This window comes from Podarcis gaigeae (assembly GCF_964106915.1).
Source record: "Podarcis gaigeae genome assembly, chromosome: 6".
In the NCBI taxonomy this organism is placed as follows: domain Eukaryota; kingdom Metazoa; phylum Chordata; class Lepidosauria; order Squamata; family Lacertidae; genus Podarcis; species Podarcis gaigeae.
The window spans coordinates 19,224,144-19,238,586 of NC_139682.1; the positions used below are offsets into that span (position 1 = coordinate 19,224,144).

The 14,443-nt window shown below is 45.3% G+C and overlaps 1 protein-coding gene across 1 annotated transcript in view; it reads left to right on the forward strand.

Moving 5' to 3' along the window:
• The first annotated feature begins 2,370 nt into the window (after positions 1 to 2,370).
• The window catches only part of LOC310847118 (plasmanylethanolamine desaturase 1-like), a 33,257-nt gene continuing 21,184 nt past the window's right edge, over positions 2,371 to 14,443 (forward strand). The window contains exons 1-2 of the mRNA XM_083744643.1: positions 2,371 to 2,692; positions 12,108 to 12,227. Coding sequence (XP_083600769.1) covers positions 2,386 to 2,692; positions 12,108 to 12,227 — 427 coding nt within the window. The 5' untranslated portion in view covers positions 2,371 to 2,385. The remainder of the gene's footprint in view (positions 2,693 to 12,107; positions 12,228 to 14,443) is intronic.

The following is a 14,443-nucleotide window of genomic DNA, read 5'->3' on the forward strand; positions in this document are numbered from 1 at the left end:
GACATAATGAATGAGCAATGAGTCATTTGGGCCTAGTCTTGTAAGATACAAATATTGGCAAATAAATCAATAAAGCTAGGCTCCAGGACAGTTGCATCAGTGCAACGCCATGCCTATAATACTATGCCAGTGTTGCTAACCAATCTATGACACGGTCATGGCACAACATTATGAGTCGATGCTACTATGGTTACAATGGTTATCAAACTCAAGTAAGACACGTTTCCAAGTAAATATGCATAGGACCAGGGTATAAGAAGCACAGGAACGAATGGATAATAGGGGACATTGTCAAAATAGAATGACGTCAACCCAGCTTTCTTCTCTTTCCAGAACTGGTCTACCAGATGCCTCCAGAAAGACCAGAAGAAGGGCATGAAGACCACAATATTCCTCAATTATTATTATTTTGTCCCCAAAAGTCTATTGTGGCTCAGTGGTAGAGCACCTGCTTTTTTGTGCAGAAGGCTCCGGGTTCAATCCTAAGCATCTTCAGGTAGGGCGAGGAGACCCATCTGAAGTCCTGGAGAGTTGCTCCCAGTTATTGTTGAAAATACTGAGCTAGATCATAGATCAATGGTCCAACTCCCTACAAGGCAGCTTCCTATGTTCCCATGTCTCTGAACTTGAAGGTTTTCTAACAGCTTTGCTCTCCTAGCACACTTATTTGGGAATCAGTCCAGCTCCCAGGAGTTCAAGAGACCCTGCTCCTTGAGACCATCGCCCAACCTTGCCTCATGGTTGGGCCGGCGCTGCCATTACTTCTGAACGAGGCAACCCGGGTGTCATTTATCTATACATTTTATTTTGTTTTTAAAGACTGCCATTTGAGGGCAAAAGCTGCCTTGATTTATATGTCGCTTTCCCATGGCTGGTGCTAAAGCAACTTCTACAACAGCCATTCAACGATTATTTAAATGCAACCTCACATTTGAAACACGATGTTTCTGTGTTTGCAATCTCCCTTTCTTTGCAGCAAGCTGTGTGTGTGTTTGAGTGTTTGTGCACACCTGTAACTCAGTACTGCGGAACACTTCCTGTATCTGGTGAAGTGAGCTGTAGCCTACAAAAGCTGATGCCCTAATAAACTTCCATTACCCTTTTATGTCAGCAACAAACACTCTGCTTTTGCCGCAACAGCCAGGAGCGACACAACACACCCTTCTGAAAAATACCTGAACGTTTAATTTAAACACTCTATGTTGTTGTTGTTTAGTCATTTAGTTGTGTCTGACTCTTCGTCACCCCATGGACCAGAGCATGCCAGGCCCTCCTGTCTTCCACTGCCTCCCGCAGCTTGGTCAAACTTATGCTGGTAGCTTCGAGAACACTGTCCAACCATCTCGTCCTCTGTCGCCCCCTTCTCCTTGTGCCCTCCATCTTTCCCAACATCAGGGTCTTTTCCAGGGAGTCTTCTCTTCTCATGAGGTGGCCAAAGTACTGGAGCCTCAGCTTCAGGCTCTGTCCTTCCAGTGAGCACTCAGGGCTGATTTCCTTAAGAATGGATAGGTTTGATCTTCTTGCAGTCCATAGGACTCTCAAGAGTCTCCTACAGCACCATAATTCAAAAGCATCAATTCTTCAGCGACCAGCCTTCTTTATGGTGACATCAAACACCCTATACAGTGGTACCTCGGGTTAAGAACTTAATTCGTTCCGGAGGTCCGTTCTTAACCTGAAACTGTTCTTAACCTGATGCACCACTTTAGCTAATGGGGCCTCCTGCTGCCGCCACGCCGCCAGAGTACAGTACAATTTCTGTTCTCATCCTGAAGCAAAGTTCTTAACCCGAGGTACTATTTCTGGGTTAACGAAGTCTGTAACCTGAAGGGTATGTAACCTGAAGGGTATGTAACCCGAGGTACCCCTGTACTAGCCGCCTATCTGGATTTGATGCTACAGAAGCAGCCGCCCCCCCCCCCATTTTTTTTGCATTGCTCCGTCCTGAAGTCCGAGACGCGGTTCGGAATTTGCATCTGGGGGGGGGGTTGCCCCCTTTCCTTTAGCGCGCGGCGGCGAGGCTGCCACATTTGTTGCCCCGTCCCCTCCCGCTCCGTAACGCCGCCTGCGGGCGAGGCAGAAAAGAGAGCGAGCGGCGAGGAAAAAGAGGCGTTCCCTCCAGCACCTCCCTCAAGAGGAGTGGGCGGGGACCTGAACCCGCCGTTCCCCCGAGGCGGTCGCCCCTCCCTCCCACTCGCCAGCTCGGGCGCCATTGGCCGTCTGCGGCCAGCGGAGCTCCTCTGATTGGCCGGGCCCTCCAACTCGGAGGGGCGTGGCCCGGAGCTGTGGGCCCGCCCCGTCCCTCCGTGCCCCCTCCCTCCTGCAGGGCGAGAAAGAGGCGGCGAGTCGCGCGCGGCGGCTGGCCTTTGGGCGGGTTGCCTCGCGATGCTGCTGCCGCCGCCGCCCTCGTCGCTTCTGCCGGGAGGCGCCCCGGGCGCTGGAGCGCGAGCCATGGCGGGGCCGGAGCTCCAGGACGAGGCCGGCCTCCGCGAGCAGCAGGACGAAGGCGGGGAGCGAGGCCGCAGCGGGGCCACGGCCGAGTGCGCCCGGGGCCGGGCGGCCGGGGCCAGCAGGGCGGTGTCCGAGGCGGAGGCCGCTGCGTCAGCTGCCCAAGGGGACCCCGACGGCGCCGGTCCCCGCTGGGGAGCCCAGCACGCCGGAGCCCGCGAGCTGGCCGAGCTCTACTCCCCCGGTGAGGCCGGCGTGAGCGGGGCTGGGGGGGGGGGGAGGTGTTCTTTCTCTCGCCTCTGGGTTAAAACGTGGCGCGGGTGGGACTCAGGGTCTGACGCAGGTCAAGGGTTCTGTTCACACGTGACGCCCGATATCTGCCTTCGGGCGCGCGCCTGGAACCTTTGAAGCCTTCCCCACACACGCACCTCGCCCCTAGTGGAAAGCGTGGCCTGGTTCACACCTGCAAGGAACGTCTCCTTTACTCTTCTACTCGGGATTGTTGCGCACTTGAGGAATGGCAGCCGGGCGTGTGAAGTGACTCCCTTGAAAAGGGAGTTCCTGGGAATATTCTGCTGCTAGAGAAGGGAAATCGGCACCATGCTCTAACCAACTTTTCTTTCTGCAAGTTGTGACTAGATTTTATGGCTTAGCTTAGGTTAGTTGGTTGAAAAGAATAATAATTATAATCTTCCTAATCAGTTAATTAATCTTTCTCATAAATATATTCTACCTGATGACTCCTTGGCTCCCTTTATTAGCTAAACAAAAGGATTTATCAAATCAATCCAACAAATATTGTTCTGGTTGGTCCTTTGACATATGCAGGTCCATCCTAGAAGTGGCAATACTTGTGGATGTAAAGTGGAAGAGAAGGTTTTGAGGCCAGCTGGCATGTGGGCATGCATACTTGAAATTCAGATTTAGTCGGCAGAATATTGTTAATTAACTACTATTTCTTTCAATTGATGATATTTTCAATGTAGTGATTTTATAGTAAAAGTAATTGGACTGTGAACTTGTCCTGTAAAGTCAACAAACACGTATGATACAAGTATCCTTGCCAGCTGTGATTAGCTGCAAATCTCTGTTGAGTGGCAAATGTGTGGTTGTTGCCATGTAATGTGTGAGATGACTTTCTGGAGGCATAGAGCCAGGTATGTTGCAAAAGCTCACACTGGCAAACCTGACCATTTTTTACAGTTGAATAACTACTATAAAGTAGCCGTGTCCTTAACATTCTCCACTGGGAGATTATTTCCCAGGAGATTTGCTAAAAGCCTGAGGCTGTGTATCTTAACAGAAGTTACTGGTATGTTGGATGTGTTTATTCATAGTGGCTTTGGGTGGTTAGGGCAGGTAATATATTTTGTGGCAAGTTTAGGCTACAAGGCCAAAAAACTATTCTTATCTATTGTTTTACAGTGAGGACAGTGGTGTGATCTTACATATTCACATGTGCTTTAGTATTCCCACTGCATATGAATTTAAAGAAAAATCTGCATTTCATCCTAATAGTTATGATGATTCGTTTTACGAAATAGTGTGTTTGAGTAGTTGCCCATTTCCTGTTTTCTTCTCCAAAACTTTTTTCTTCTCCAAAAGTAGTGTTACAAAGGCCCCATGGTCATTTCAGTCTTTTGCTGAAATTAGTTACTATGTTGGGAGTATATACTGTATCATATGAAGGAGCTCTTTGAACCCTTTCTACAGTCCTGTAATGGGGGGCACCTGTGGCCCTCCAGATTTTGGACTATAATTCCCATTATCCTGGCAGTTAGACTTGCTGGTTGAGGCCGATGGGAGTGGAAGTCTGTCTGGAGGATGCCCCTATCAGCTCTAATATTAGTTTACTATTTTAGGTGGTGTGAGGGTAAGCAAGCTGGTAATTCTTGTGTTTCCAGCTTTGGGTGTGGTGAACAGAAAAATGGGCATGCAATAAAATTTCATTTTTTATAGTTTCTAAGTTCAGTTTCCCTACCGGGCATCTGGCTGAAACCCTACTTAAAATAATTTACCCAGCCGTGAGGGCAGGCCCTGACTGGTTGGCCTTTCCCTTGAAACCCAGAGACTGATTATTTTGGGCAGACCATTCTGTTGGCCCAGCCGGTGTGATTTGATCAGATATTTGTTATCTCAGCCTCACGGGTAGCTGCTACATGGCTGATAGAACATTTTGAGCTGGGGTGAGCAGCCCTCAGCCCCATTTTGTGAGAGGAGATAGATGTAGTGATGGAAACCCACTGCAAGTGATTGGTTCAGGACTCTGTCGAGAACGATCTGCCCTTTCCCCAGTTGCCACCTGGGTGGGGAGGGTGAGAAAAAGGTGTCTGAAACAGAAATGGGAGTGGCAGGGAGAGAGGGTTGGGTGGCCCTGCTCACTTTTGGTATGCACCACTAACAGAGGGCATTAGGGTCAGAGGTGTTGCCAGAAATCCAGTGCATGCTAGTCATTTGAAATCCTTTTTGTGACCCATCATAAATATTGTTTCCTTTTTTAGTAAGTGCCGGCTGGCAGTTGGAACAGGAATCTGGAGAAAAGTCAGAGACCTTCGCAGGATTTCCTACTTCCCTTGCCCTTCATAGAACACCATTTAAGAAATGATAAGCAGCAAGCTTGGGGAACATAAAAGAAAGAGCAAGGCTTACGGATCCTGTAGTGCCAAACATTTGTATATACTTGGGAGTCTTTTGGACATCTCCAGGGCTGGTATCTTTAAAACTCGCTGGTAACTTAGATATTCATGGCATTCAGAAACTTGGGCCCTCCTTCAGTTCAGCACAAGACATTTTGTCTTGGCCAGCCGAACACTGTGAGAATCTAAGTCCCGCCTTCGTTCAGGAAACAGCACGTACTTCCTTCGGTAACTTTCCTGCCTCATGTGACTAAGGCTTATAAGTGTGCTTTTTAGGTCACTTTCTTGCTGTACTGAAAGACAAAACCCCACCCATCCCAGGCTCCAGTGAATGAAGCCTGCAGATGCCAGCCCTTAGTGGATGCAGTTGCAGTGCAAACTGATCTCCTTGATTTAATTCTGTTTTGTCAGCCTGTCATCTTGCCACTGCTGATAGGAGCTAGCATCTCTTCAGTGTATAAGAAAGTTGTTTAAGGTATTTTTTTTTAAACTGTTTACAGTCTTACTTGCATTTGGAAAGGATTCTGTGTTGGGCTTCTTGAGACAAAGCATGCAAATAAGCCCGTGAGTCACTAGTCCACCCCACTTAACCTGTCTGTGTTATTCATGGCACATCAGTGTGCCACAGAAGATCCAACTCCTAAAATTTACAAAAGCTTCACTGTCTTAGTCACCAGCAGGTGACTTGGTACTCTGCTTGAGTGAGTGGCTATTTACAAGTCTGCTTTGGAGCAAGCTCCTGTTCGTAGCAAAATCAACTGATTAACCCCACATTTAAGTCTCCTTCACGGGCTATTCCAAACATTTTTAAAGATGTTTGGGGAGTCTGAAATCCAGTCGTCTGAGGACGTGTCTGGCTATATTGATTTTGTTCCAGAAATCTAGCACACGCAAGAGCTGGCAGTGTCCCTATTTTGCAGTTGTTGTAGGAACAGCAAATATGTCTTGTTCAAGGTTACAGCACAAATAGAGGAACCCTTTGTGTTCCTAAAGGAACACAGAACTTTTTAAGGTTTGGAAGAGGCTTAAAATAGGAATGGCAGCTTAAAGGCTCTCCACTTTAATCAGGTCCTCCGAGGGGGTACTGCCTGACCCACGTTTTGCCAACCCAGAGGAAAGACGTGTGTATTATGAAGGGGATGGCATCAGTGGTAACAGGACTTACCAGTCCTTCATGCCTTAACCCATTCACAGAACAGACGTCTAAGAAATCTAGTTACTGAACAAATTTAAAGGGAAGCTGTTGGAAAAGCTTTGCTTATGTTTCTAGATCTGAAGCCCTGCACTTCCATTGTTTCTAACAACCATTGTTGCCTAAAAAATAAAATGTTGGACTTGGATCAACAGATTCTCGCTTCAGATTTCTTCTTAGCCATGTGTGACCCAGCACACATCCCAATCTGAATATCTGAAACTGGAAGAGTAGCAACCTATTAAAGTGCTTGGATATTAAATACCACACTACTCATAATATGTAAATGAAAATAGGCAACTTGTGTGAGTAATGCTGGAAATAGGTTTCTATTCAGAATCTAAGCCTGCAATTATGATTTAGTCCATGTGCTTATTAGGGTGCGGTGGAGGGAACCTGAGTCAGTTCATTGTGCTCTGGCAGTGGACTGTCCCATTGATACACATTTGATTTCCAGTGGCATTTTTCTTTTTAAGGTGATTTCTGAAGAAGTTAAGAAAGGGCAGGTTCTTTGTTATGTTTAAACATGTGTGGCTTTAAAAGAGGACAAGGTATCCTATTTTTTTCTAGGAGTCTAATGATTGCTACCCAAGCTGTTGCCAAAATTGAATGCAGTACAAAAAGTTCACTGAATGTAAATCTGTGGATCACTGGTGCTCACAAGAGGATGGTGCAGAAAGTAACCTAAATTGAGAAAAGAAACCAGAGTTTTTAAAGTTTGATGCAAGCCAAACTGGGTTAATTCTGTTGGTAGAGCATGGACTCTTAATCTCAGGGTTGTGGGTTTGAGCCCCACATTGGGCAAAAGATCCCTGCATTGCAGAGGGTTGGACTAGATGATCTTTGTGGTCCCATTCCAGCTCTATGATTCTATGAAACAGGAAGCTTAGATGCTCCAAGAGGGTGACTTGACTTATTCCAGGAGCCATGATCACAAGTATGGCTTTGTAGGGGCTGTAAACCACATGTAAAGTGGACTGTATGGACATTATCTCTCTCATAACAATTAAGCTAGATCTATATGTGCTGTCATGGCACTGAGCATTCCACTCCTGCTTCACTCCACTGACAGTTGCTTCGAAAGAAAAATAACTGGTTACAGTGACACTGAATTACATCTGTTTTAAATGTCATTGGGATTATGTAGGTTGGCAGCAGACATGATTCCGTGTTTCCTTTGTGCAACTTGCAGTTTTACTGTGAGTATATCATTCACTTTGCTCTGACTTACTTCTATGTGGCTATGCACCAGTGTAAATGACAGCATGGAGAACTTCAGTACATGTATTAGACCATGGCATTTGGATTTAATAGACATTTCTTCTTCGCTACTCTGGGTCTCTTCCACACTTTTTTAGCAACATAGATTTTCATGCTTGGTTTTTAATTTGAAGGTGATTTCAAAATGCTCTTAGTGCACCCACCTGTTCAGAAACTTTGGGTCGTATAAGTTGTTCCTACATCTCTGATGAAAGGCACATGTCAGTTTCAGCAATTTTCCCTCTCCATACATCCCCCTAAAATTTGTTCTATAGGTTTCAAGGACACTTGAAGGTTTGGGAGGGTGTGTGTGTGTGTGTGTGTGTGTGTGTGTGTGTGTGGATAGGGTGGTATCATTGGAAATTTGCTTCTCTCCACATTCTGCTGAGAGATGCCTTCCATCAGAAAAGGGATACCAGGATACCACCCATTATGGATGTGGACTGACAGTTCATTTGCAGTTACACCGTTACAGTAACAGGTAAAATAACTTCTAAATTTCACATGATGGAAAATTTTCTACCGCTGTTGCAGGATAATTGCAGGTGCCTTTGGCACATTGCCAGCAGACTTTTCCCTTCGCTCAACCTAAATCATTCAAGTGAATAAAATGTATTGCAGCATTTAGTAGCTGTGACCATTTTTGCTGCTTTCAACAGAAAAACCCTAAACTGCTTTTGGGCTAAAACACCTTAGCAGGCAGGTTTAAATATAAGAGTGTGCACTATATGTGGATTGTGGATTTTCAGCTCTCCAGTTCCCTCTGCTATTTAGCATTTGTCAGGTGGCCTATGCCAGCTGAACAGTTTTACCTGTTTGCCGCTGAGGTTTGCCGTTGAGCAGCTTGTCAACCCATCAAATCTGCCTGTTTCAGTATCTGAATGTTTATCGTCGTCATCATTTTTTAAATCCGTATTTTGTAATTATTAAATTTGTCCAGAGAAGATGCTGTAATACTCTTGCTTTAGAATGCGTTCTGTGTTAGATGAACGTGGCTATTTGTGGGAAGTGTTTCAGTCCTCAAAGCAGGCACCTTATTACTTCCACTGTCTCTTGTGTGTGAAAATTGGTGGGCAATTTAAGCCCTGTACTTTAAGGGAATCTGCTAATCTTGGTGGATGCAATGTGTGTTCACCAGACTTGCACACTGTATGACCCGCCAAGCAGTCATGAATTGTGGTTTGCCAGGTGCTTGACAAGCCTTTTCTCAGGCAGTTGGCAAAAAAGGGAGTTTTCTCAAGCTGCTAGTGGACTGTAGTTAACTTTGTGGGTCCAAAAGCCTGGCATAAATCGTGAATGCACTAAATGGATTAAATTCGTTTGCACAGTTAAAAAATCCTGTAGCTCCCCTTGTAAAGCTGGCAGCTGTACAAATACAAATGATAATCATTGTTATTAAGGCTTGCTACCTGCCCTTCACTCTTAAATTCCCAGGGTGGGTTACAGTGACTCAAATAATATAATTTAAAACCACATAGAACCCAATCACAATTACAACAACAGTCCTACATTTATTAGCAATTTCCAGGTAAATCACCAAAATACTTTACAGCTGTCAAAGGCCAGGGTGTGTCTTCAGCATGTAACAAAAGGCAAATAATTATGCTGGATGTACCTCTATAAGGGAGGGACTTGCAGTTTTCAGGCTGCCGCAGAGAAGGCTGTCTCCTGGGCCACCAGTTCTTGAAACCTTTACAGTGTGTTGGTGTAGATGGTGATTCACTTTAAAATCCGTTGCTGCAATCTACGTGGCGTTTTGCTATTTGTCACTGAAGGTTCCACAGCGCTATCAACACTTGCTGTCTACCTTAATCTAGGCACTTTACAGTTAAGTTCATTTTTGGCCATACTGTATGGACAGATTTGGATTCCACGTGGATACATGCATATGGGGTGACTTCTCGGTCCACCAATTCTGCAAAATCCTCAGCTTTGACTTGAAATGGCAGGGTTGTCTTCACAAGCAGCTTGCACATGGTTCCCTTGGGTGATGCATGAAAGCGCCATGAAGTTTCTCTTTTATCACCTAAAGCAGGCATACTCTGCCCTCCAGATGTTTTGGGACTACAACTCCCATCATCCCTAGCTAACAGGACCAGTGGTCAGGAATGATGAGAGTTGTAGTCCCAAAACATCTAGAGGGCTGAGTTTGCCTATGCCTGACCTAAAGCTACATTTCTGGGTTTGCTTGTTTCATTTGAGACAGGGCCAGTCTTTGTGTGGGTGTGGGCATGCTATGCATACTTCACTTAGGTACATTTCATCCTTCCCTACTTCATGCATTTGCTTTGCATAGTGGAGGAGGGAGCTTATCCTCACCATCATGCAGAGAGAGGGCATTGTGAACTGTGTGCTCTATGCAAATTTATGTCCGTTCATGCAGTTATCTTTCCCACTGCCTTATAGGTGGACCTTGGTATGTCTGAGCACTGATACGGATCACCTGGTTAATGCTAGATGTCTGATAATAGAAGCATGCCAGTTCCATACCACAATTCAGGGTGTAGATGATGAACTGCAGTTAATTTTTCAATGGGAGTGGAAGCTTCTAATCGTATCTTTGTGGCCATGCTGGTTGGGGAACATTTTAGCTTGGAGGGAGGGCTAGGCTTGTTCTTGTAATGCTGAGCCATAGTTAGCTTTATATCTGACTGCAGCCTCTAAATTGTGGGCTGTAATGGTTACATTTCAAATTATCTAGATAACCTTTTAGTTTCATTCAGATGACAACACACCCCATGGGATGTAATAGCTTTGCTTCTCAAACTTAGCACAGTTTGTATAGTAAGCCAACAGAGACCTCAGAGAATCATTTCTTGTGTTTGTGTTGGGGAGGGGAATAATGCAAGATTGTTGTTTAGTCGTGTCCGACTCTTCGTGACCCCATGGACCAGAGCACGCCAGGCACTCCTGTCTTCCACTGCCTCCTGCAGTTTGGTCAAACTCATATTAGTAGCCTTGAGAACACTGTCCAACCATCTTGTCCTCTGTTGTCCCCTTCTCCTTGTGCCCTCCATCTTTCCCAACATCAGGGTCTTTTCCAGGGAGTCTTCTCTTCAATTTGGCACATTAAAGAGCATGAGTCTCTTAATCTCAGGGTCGTGGGTTCGAGACCCACACTGGGCAAAAGATTCCTGCATTTCAGGGGGTTGCACCACATGGCCCTCGTGGTCCCTCCCAATTCTACAATTCTATTATTTCATGTGTGTCTCTGATGAGATGCAATATTTACTTGTACAAGAAATATTGGGTGGGATTCACCTAATGAGTCTTGTCATCAGAAGCCCTGCGCAAGGACTTCTGCTTGCACAGTGGGGCTTTCCTCCCTCGCCTCTCCCTGTGGCCTCCAAGAATTGGTGGGGAGGGGAGTCAGAAGAGCTACTAGAACAGGGGAGGTGGGGGAAGAGAGGGGGCAATCATTCGATCTGGCAACCTGCAATTATTGGGTAGATGTAACATTTGTAATAGCACAATGTTGAATTGCACCCATTAATTTCTAAGCAATACACTTGCAGCGCTGCCCAGTCCTATACACAAGGGTAATGCTACCACAAGTAAGACCCTTGGGCAGAGCCATAGCTATGGGGTAGGGGGGCTTGCTGGGGTTTTTTTGCCCTAGGTGAAGCCTCCAGAGGGGCACCATTGAGGCTCCCAGCCTGTGTGTGTGTATGTGTGCAAATATGCATGGGGTGTGTGTGCCAAACTGGGTTTTTGACCCAGGCGAAATAAAGCCTGGTTTCGCCCCTGCCTTGGAATAATCTAGTGGCATTAATTTGTGCAATCTCTTTGCAACTTTCACAAGTGTGCAAAAGCTGATCGCAGCTGAGGAGCCCAATTCAGCAATGCAATATAATGGAGAGAGTATGCTGCGAAAGGAATGTTGCTTATACCATTTTGCTCCTGGTAGTAGCCTATAGCGGATAGGTTTGCTATTTTGCTACTGCCAGTAGCTTCCTCTTACTACTCATAGACTACAATGAACCAGTGATAGAAACTGAGATATGAAAACTAGGAGCTAAACCTAGATTGTGGGCACAACAACGGAATGTCTAGGCACACTTTTTTTATATAACAAGAATACAAAGCTGAAAATGAAGGAACTGCAGCTAAAATTTTACGTTCATTTTTCACATGGTCTGTTCCTTCCCCTGTCCACCCCACCTCCATAATATTCTTAAGAGGGTCTCTGCTCCAGTCTTCAAAGAGTAGCTGGAAGTACAGAGGCAGAAAAAGGTCTTCCTTCCACTCTGCAGTTTTAATCTGAAATCGTAGGCACAGTACTGCGCCCAGAGCTGAGAAATTGCTTGCACTAATGAACTCCCCTGCCACAAAATGCGCCTAGAACAATGGGAGTTTTGAACAGAGCAAGGAGCTTGCCCATCCATCTGTCACTTCTTGTGCTAGGCCATTGTGGGAAATGGGATGCTGGACCAGATAGACCTTTGAACTGCTCCAGCAGTGTTTTTCTTATGTTCACTATTGTAGAATTTAAAAAATAAGTGCTGTGTGTGTTCACTGTTCAATCTACCTGTTAAATAAAAAAATGCTTTCCTTTTTTTTTTGTTAAACAGGGAAGAGACTGCAGGAATGGATTAGTGTCATCCTATGTTTTTCTCTGATGTCTTTCAACTTCTACCATCTTCTCTTCTGCTTGAGACTGGAACATGCCTTCTCAATTATTTTTGGGATATGTAAGTATGAACTGATTATATAATGTTGTTGTTTAGTCGTTTAGTCGTGTCCGACTCTTCGTGACCCCATGGACCAGAGAACGCCAGGCACCTCTGTCCTCCACTGCCTCCTGCAGTTTGGTCAAACTCATGCTGGTAACCTCGAAAACACTATCCAACCAGATTATATAATACAGTAGGCGAATTGCAGAAGTGCACAGTGGAAACAAAGATGCCATCATAAATGCTTATAGCTTAATCCTTAGCTCCCTAATTAAGGGAACCATGTTATTATCTGCAGCATCTATTCTATTCAGGTGTGCTGTAGAATAGGTGAGGGCTTAAAATGAGTAGAACAACACACACAAGCTGATGCCTGTTGCCTTCACTTATGATCCTCACACACTGAACACAATGTCTGAAGTAGGATTCTAAGTGTGTTCTAAGTGCTTACAATATTCCCTGTGACTGAGAACCTTGATAATGCAATGTTCCCATTCACATGGAGGTTTCTAAGCTTGTTCAGTTGGGTAAATGTAGAATTTTCATCAGAATTTCATGCTAAGTGCGCAGAGGCTCAAAGTTTCTTCCTGTGGGGATGGGGATGTTGGGGACAAGGATAATATTCGTGTTCCTGCCTCCTCTCTATACTCATAAATCTTGGGCTCTTGAAGGTGGCTTATAAGTTGAGAGCAATAAGATTTGGTGTGGTGGATATGGCTAAGTAAAATCTGCAAAAGAATTGGTTTTTGTAAACGTCTTCAAGTTTAGTACCCATATCCTTTGGGCTGTTTGGTAGAAGTGCTAGCAGTCGGATGCCGTGAGGGCGTATATTTTTGTTGTGTTACCAAACCACATTTGGCTTCTCAGAAACGATGAACCAAGTAGTCATCTGGTATATAGCTGAGCTTCCTTCTTCCTGCATTTTTGCACTTGTTGCTCCTGCTTGCACAAGTCAGCTTGGCAAATAGGAGCTGTGTAATACGCAGCCTACCTTCGGGTTAACTGAGAAATCTGAAACAGAAAATGTTCCCTTAGCCATATTAATGCCACTTCGGTCATTTGAAATGCTGGTTTCATTGGAACCTTCCATTGTGAGAGTGGCTGCTGTGTGCTGACCCCAGCAAAAGAGGATTCAAAGTGACTTCACTGACTTCTATTGAAGATGCTGTGTTTTTTGGGCTAGCAGCATTTAAATTTCTGCCCTGACTTGTGCTGTCCAGTAACTTGCTACCATACCAGCACCTGGCCCAAGAAATCCTGAGGTTTGGCTAGCCCTTCCCGAGCATAGGCCTACCCTGTGGAATGCGTTGCCTATAAGCAGTTCAGCAGGAGCCACTATCACTTGCTTTTAGATGTCTTCTAAGAGCTAGGGACATGGGTGGCGCTGTGGGTTAAACCACAGAGCCTAGGGCTTGCCGATCAGAAGGTTGGTGGTTCAAATCCCCATGATGGGGTGAGCTCCCGTTGCTCCCTGCTCCTGCCAACCTAGCAGTTCAAAAGCACGTCAAAGTGCAAGTAAATAAATAGGTATCGTTCCTGCAGGAAGGTAAACAGCGTTTCTGTGCACTGCTCTGGTTCACCAGAAGCAGCTTAGTCATGCTGGCCACACGACCCGGAAGCTGCACGCCGTCTCCCTCGGCCAATAAAGCGAGATGAGCGCCGCAACCCCAGAGTTGGCCACAATTGGACCTAATGGTCGGGGTCCCTTTACTTTTACCTTTAAGAGCTAATACTCAGACAGGCCTTTCAAACCTGAGATTCTTTGCCAACCAGCTTTACTGATGTGTTCGACATGTTTACAGCTGTTTTTGTTGTAATACTGTGCTGTTACGTTGTATACTGCCTTGTGATATTTTACATGAAAGTGTGGTTTATAAATACTTAAATGAATACAAAGATATCATTCTGACACCTGATACATTTGTAATAACTTTATTTGACTGGCTCCTCGGCACTTGAGTGTAAATTGTCAATATTGCCTGTTCAGGGAAATGGTTAATGAGTTGGTACTTAAGGGCTCCTGTGTAGAGAGATTGAACTGTGGTTCTTAGAAGTTCTGTATCCGAGCTCTGCATTGCAGGCCAGACAGTTCTTCCACCTTGGCTTAGTTTGTAATATCAGGGATGTATACTTTGGTGTTGTCATTCATAAAATGTATTTGTTGACTTTCAGAGAAATATTGCTGCAGTTAATGCTGCATGTGGTGTTGTGCTTTATGCAAGTGCCTGTGTGAA